This window comes from Temnothorax curvispinosus, unplaced genomic scaffold, assembly GCF_003070985.1.
Source record: "Temnothorax curvispinosus isolate PA1 unplaced genomic scaffold, ASM307098v1 QBEX01017793.1, whole genome shotgun sequence".
Classification (NCBI taxonomy): Eukaryota; Metazoa; Arthropoda; class Insecta; order Hymenoptera; family Formicidae; genus Temnothorax; species Temnothorax curvispinosus.
In genome coordinates this window covers 188,442-194,817 of record NW_020227573.1, presented here as the reverse complement: position 1 = coordinate 194,817, position 6,376 = coordinate 188,442, and the positions used below count along the sequence as shown (strand labels likewise).

Genomic DNA, 6,376 nt, shown 5'->3' with positions numbered 1-6,376 from the left:
ATGACCACAATTGACGCCGGCGTCAATTGAAATTCATGAAAAGGGAAACAGCGTCAAAATTTCGGCGTCTTCGCGCTGCTTTGGCTTTGACGCTTAAAGTTGGAAAAATCCAACTTCTCTTTCTTGACGCTGGCATCATAGTGATGTCACGTGACGACGCTCAACGCTGTTTTTCAGCGTCCCATGAATTGGCACCTTTAAGGTGCCTACTAATGGACGCGGCAATGCCAATCACCGTCTTGCTTTTCCGTTCCACTTCCCGAAGTAGTACAATGTATGTATGTACATACTACGGAAAGGCAGATGGTGATTGGTTACCGCGGTGCCGCGCGCGGCTTTTGCCGCGTTTATCAGTAGGCACCTTAATAATAGGTCTACAATCTGCGTATCGTAAAGTCGTGAGTCATAAGAATTGACCACGCACAGTCGATTATTCTCCTCAAATTCGACTGTGATTGGTCAATTCTTGCGACTCACGACTTTGCGACTCGCATTGTAGACCCAGCATAATAATAGGTCTACAATCTGCGTATCGTAAAGTCGTGAGTCGTAAGAATTGACCACGCACAGTCGATTATTCTCCTCAAATTCGATTGTGATTGGTCAATTCTTACGACTCACGACTTTACGACTCGCATTGTAGACCTAGCATAAGTGCCCATTTACAATAGGTGTTTTAAGGTCAATCCAGACAAACTTGCATAGCGCATAAACATAAGCATAAGAAAATTGATTGGTTCATATGCATGTGCATAAGGAAATAGACCAATCCGTTTCTTTATGCATATGGTTATGCACTTATGCAAGTTTGTCTGGATTGAGGCTTTAAGCCCTAAAGCCTTGTGTCCACGATGCTAGAACTGCGTCTGAGTTTCGGTTTAAGCCAATCAACTTGCAGCTCTTACAGAAAAGCAGCAGTTTCATTGGCTTAAACCGAAACTCGGACGCAGTTCTAGTATCGCGGACACAAGGCTAAGGCCCGGTGTCCACGATGCAAGAACTGTGTCCAAGTTTCGGTTTAAGCCAATGAAACTGCTACTTTTCTGTAAGAGCTACAAGTTTATTGGCTTAAATCGAAACTTGGACACAGTTCTTGCATCGTGGACACCGGGCTTAAATGCCCATCTACAATAGGTGTTTTAAGCCCTAAGCCTTAAGAAATTGTTCAATTACAGTTTAATTTGAGGAGAATAATGACTGTGATTGGTCAATTTCTTAGGGCTTAGGGCTTAAAACATCTATTGTAAACGGGCACTTATGGTTTCTGCCCACAGGAGGCGGAAACGCTTGTCGCGCGGCAAGAAGCGACGCGGTAGCCAATAAACTTTTGGTTCTTACGGAAAAGCGACACGTTGATTGGCTACCGCATCGCTCCTTGCCGCGCGGCAAGCGTTTCCGCCTTTTGTGGGCAGAAACCATAAGTGCTCGTCTACAATAGATGTTTTAAGCCCTAAGGGCCAGTTTCACAAGTGTCGGTTAACTTTTAATCTTAGATTAACTTACTCTTCGTCTTTTTCTAAGGGGGACGTTAGAAGGAGACGAAGAGTGAGTTAATCTAAGATTAAAAGTTAACCGACACTTGTGAAATTGAGCCTAAGAGCCAATTTCACCAACCACAGTTAGCTTAACCGACGGTTAAAGTTAGCAGGATTGACCAATTGAAAGCAGGGTGGATTCATTTCTATTGGTCAATTCTGCTAACTTTAACCATCGGGCAAGCTAACTGTGGTTGGTGAAATTGGCCCTAAGCCCTAAGAACGTGACCAATCACAGTCATTATTCTCCTCAAATTCAACTGTGATTGAACACGTTCTTAAGGCTTAGGGCTTAAAACATCTATTGTAGATGGGCACTAATAGTAAGGTTTCAACCAATCGCGTTGCTCGATTCGGCCGTCTGTAACCGTAGAAGTAAGAATCGAGCAACACGCGTGGTCGAAACCTTACTGTTACGTTTTGCGAAAAATGTGTGTGCTCTACTTAAGGTCTATATATCCAGACAAATTTGCATAGGTGCATAACCATACGCATAAAGAAACGGCGTGGTCTATTTCCTTATGCACATGCATATGGACCAATCACGTTTCTTATGTTTACGCCGTATGCGTTGTGCAGAAGTGTGTGCTCCCCGCTTTTTTAAGGCTGATTTATAGAGGCCGTAATCGTTGATTTAAGCCGTAATCTTTAAGAAATTGCCCAATTACAGTCGAATGTGAGAAGAACAATCGACCGTGATTACGGCCTCTATAAATCAGCCTTTATAGAAAGAATATAGAAACGGAAAGAGAACGCTAGGGTTTTCTTTCACGAGAGATCGATACGCTCAGTAGTTGACACCACTGCCGATACTGGCTCGGCGTTGCCCAATACTAGCTCGGCGTCATGGAAAAGAGTCGCGCGATTGGCGCACGGGAAATTCTCAGCCCCAAGCTCGTGCAGGCGCCCGCTCTTCAGCATGCCTGCCGCAAAGGAGCCGAACCGTCACACAAAAGCAAGATGGAGGATCTCACAGTCGAAGTATGCGGCGAAAATGGAGCGTATTATAAGGTTCGTTCTGTGAAAAGTATACAAAAGAGCGGGCGGAGGCCTCGGGCGGTCGAAAAGCCGAGCCGCGAGCCGCGGTGCGGTCGTAATCTCGCGGTACGGGAGCTCGTACTTCGCGAATGCACGGCCCTCAAATGTTCGCGAGGTAACGCGGCTTCCTTCGACGCCATGTCTCGTTTGACAGGGCGTGATTTTTCCTCGGCTCGCGTCGTCGTGCATTTGCGCGAACGGCACCATCGCGCCAAGCCCCGAAAGCTTCGTTGGCGATATCCCGAATTCACGCCACGCGGACCCGTGGACGCTCATGGTTGCCCTCCCCGCGATCTCCTTCCACCTCACCCGTCTTCCCCCTTCGCTCCGACGAATCGCGATTTTACATTCGACTGCCCTGCGCTACCCGCTACACTCCTGCGATGATTCCTACAAAGACAACTTACTACATGATTCGTGTATAACTTTTTTCCTTTTTTTTAGGCCTTTGTCACCGATGTCTTTGACGACGAAGTTTTGGTAACTTTCGAGAATGAGTAAGTTTCCCTCTTGATTCGTCACGTTTGACAAGAACGTGTAATTTTTCCCCCTTGCAATTCGATGCCATGTTTTGTACCAATGTCATATCGCGCGTCTTTAGAGGCTGTGTTAGATACCTTTATCTTTACCCTTACTTTTTGATTTATCCATATAATTTATGTTATCCATGTCTCTCTTGTTTCCTACTGTAGAATGTTAGAAATTCACTCACACGATTCGACAAATCCTACACACAGTTTTATTTCACATTTCTCGATATGGAATAATATATTATTTTGTATTTTGTACGTTTACACGCATGCATACCGATACGTCTGGGTAGCGATCATGTAACTGTTTCCCTAGAACAAAAACGTGACAATTGAAAAGTCATATAACTATCTCTTTCTATTGGTGTTGAAAAGATACATGATCGATCCCCTGATATTTACAACTATATAATATTCGTTGACCGTGCGAAATTATTAATAACTTACTCATCTTCTTTTTCTTCTTCTGTACGCATTAATCAAATATATCAACGGAAAATATATAGACGCGCATGAAAAAAAGTAGAGTGGGAAACTTGACTAATTACAAAAATCGTATCAATTGTAAAATGTTGAAAAATTTATCGTTAAAAATGATAATACAGAGTGTACAACAAATCAAGACGTAGCATTTGTGCTTTGTGTACAATGTATAAATAATCTACAATTTTGTGTGTGTGTGTGTGTGTGTGTGTGTGTAGTGGTAAATATTGTAGAATACCTTTTTGTTGCATATTGTTTAAATATAGGTGTACACGTGTACACCTTTCTTTCTGCTTCACATATATTATAATATTTACCAGAGAACGTGCTCTTGTGCAACGTGAATAGATACTACATGCCAAACGTATAATATGCGTAATGGTATAACTTGAGCTAATCAAATATCAAATGCACATTCCAGCTGGCAACCCGAATCGAAATTCCCATTTGCTCAAGTCCGTCTACCTCCAAAAGATGGTTCCAAGACAGAATTTCAGGAGAACCAGGAGATTGAAGTATTCTCTAGATCTAACGATCAAGAAGCGTGGGGCTGGTGGAAAGCGCTTATCAAGGTAGAAAAAGTAATGCATTGGCAAATGGCGACAAGTACAAATATAGTGCCTATGCTAATATCTCACATATATACTTGTGTGAAAATATATGAAAGTTTAATGAGTACATATGTACTTGTGATAATGTAATTTTCAAAAGCATAAGCGTTATTAAATTCTCTCTTTCTTTTCTACCGTTTTTCTCTTTCTGTATTAAATCTTTTAATTATATGATTCTTTAGATGAGTAAAGGAGGTTTTCAAGTAGTTGAATACTTGGGATGGGACTACACGTATACCGAAATTGTAGCTAGTGAGCGACTGAGAGCCAAAAATCCAAATCCCCCTATTGACAAAAATACATTTCATAAGATCGAAATTGAAGTACCTGAAGAGCTCAGAGAATTGTAAGTAGAAATATTAGTTTTTAAAAAAAAGAAGAAAATAGTAATACGTTGTTGTGTACATAAAAGTTATCTATATTTACTTTTAGGTGTACATTATTATATAGATAGCGAGTTATAGACAACTTTACTCAAAATTTGCTTTGGGTATTGTTCCTTATATAAAGCAGAAGGAAGTAATTAAATCAATTGTATTGTATTGCAGCGCAAAGATGGACAATGCACATAAGGAATTTCAAAAAGCGATAGGGGCGGCAGTGTGCCGATATGTGCCTGAACGAGGAGTACTGCTGGCCATCTCCCGTCATGAAAATATACATCGTCACAGTAGCATGCTCCAAGAAATGCACTTTAGAAACTTATCGCAAAAGGTAAATTGGTTTTTATATCGGTATATTAGAAAAATTGTTTATATAAGAGAGAAGTGGTCCCCCAACACGTTGTTAAGAAACGTGTGTAACGTTTGTAATGTATGATATGTATGTATATAGACTGTTTAAAACAAATTGTTGAAGATGCTTTTCTCAAGTATTGAAAATGTATTCTTTTTGCACGTAAGCATCTATACGATATCTCAAATATCTCTTTTAAAGAAAAACTTTACGTGTACATATTTTGATTTTTTTTTTCTTTACAAATATTCCACAGGTTTTGCTATTAAAGAGAACAGAAGAAGCAGCGCGTCAACTTGAGTCCACTAAACTTCAAACAATAGGGGGGTAAGTTATTAATATTTAATCACTTTTTGTAAATAATAAAAAAATCTTGTGAGATTGTTTACCTGCTCTTGTCCATGTACTGTCCTGGTTACCATCCTGTCTGTGGTTTGCATTTACTGGCAGAAAATCAGATCACAAGATTTCTAATCATCAATTGATATGTACGCTTTAGTATCACATAACTTCATGTATACGATTACACAGGCACATCATAAGTAGTGTTTACCATTCATCTTGATTTTTTTTCTTTCTTTCATCTTTGTCACAAATACGTGATATATTATAGATAGAATATTCAATATAAATTTTTAAGGTTTGCATATAATTGTGTTTATTTGAATTTCCTTCTGTTATACGACAGAACAGGTGCAAGTACGAAAAATATCTCATGTGCACTAAAATTCATTTAATCTTTCCGTTATGGCAGATACCTTTTGCTAAAACAATATTAGATTCAAAGCATGATCATATGCATTGCAGACACAATCATTACTACGTGTTTTATTCCAACATTTATTTTAAGAAGGGAATGCTATATTAAGTTTGCTAACCAAGTATTCCAAAGTAGCTCGTGAATTCTTTCAGTCAAAATATATCAAAGTGTATTATATATGATAAAACTATATAAATATTCTGATCACTCCTTGAATTTATTCTGCCTTTAATCTTTACTCGTAATATTACACATATCGACAGTTAGAAGAAATGCTCTAATAGATATGCATCTCGTAATAAAGAAAAAAATTTATTAGTAGAGACATCCATATTTAAGAAAGGCATATTATATAAAATTACTAGAAATAATTATAACGTAGCGTACAAAATATCCCAAATTTATAGAAAACATTTTGGAGTAGCTGAAGAATCTATGTCCAAAACATCGTACGGCAGATGTGACACGGATATACTCACGCACATATACATTTATTCGGTATATTTTATAACATATCGCAGCGTATATTTTATACATATATATGTCTCACACACACACACACACACACACACACACACACACACACACACACACACACATACTTGATATATAATATATAATTTGCAATAAAATTGATCGTTGCGAAAACACTGACGTGTGTATGTGTGTGTGTGTGTGTGTGTG

General features: G+C 39.1%; 1 protein-coding gene across 8 annotated transcripts in view; it reads left to right on the top strand.

Annotated features, from left to right (window-relative positions):
- The first annotated feature begins 2,439 nt into the window (after positions 1-2,439).
- Positions 2,440-6,376, top strand: part of LOC112467722 (synaptic functional regulator FMR1) — an 11,898-nt gene continuing 7,961 nt past the window's right edge. For 4 of the 8 annotated variants that reach the window (XM_025036457.1, XM_025036455.1, XM_025036458.1 and 1 more), the window contains exons 1-6: positions 2,440-2,546; positions 3,018-3,070; positions 4,008-4,167; positions 4,380-4,543; positions 4,746-4,911; positions 5,189-5,259. In XM_025036457.1, coding sequence (XP_024892225.1) covers positions 2,496-2,546; positions 3,018-3,070; positions 4,008-4,167; positions 4,380-4,543; positions 4,746-4,911; positions 5,189-5,259 — 665 coding nt within the window. In that variant the 5' untranslated portion in view covers positions 2,440-2,495. The remainder of the gene's footprint in view (positions 2,547-3,017; positions 3,071-4,007; positions 4,168-4,379; positions 4,544-4,745; positions 4,912-5,188; positions 5,260-6,376) is intronic. The other 4 variants (XM_025036460.1, XM_025036456.1, XM_025036454.1 and 1 more) reach the window with 2 other exon arrangements.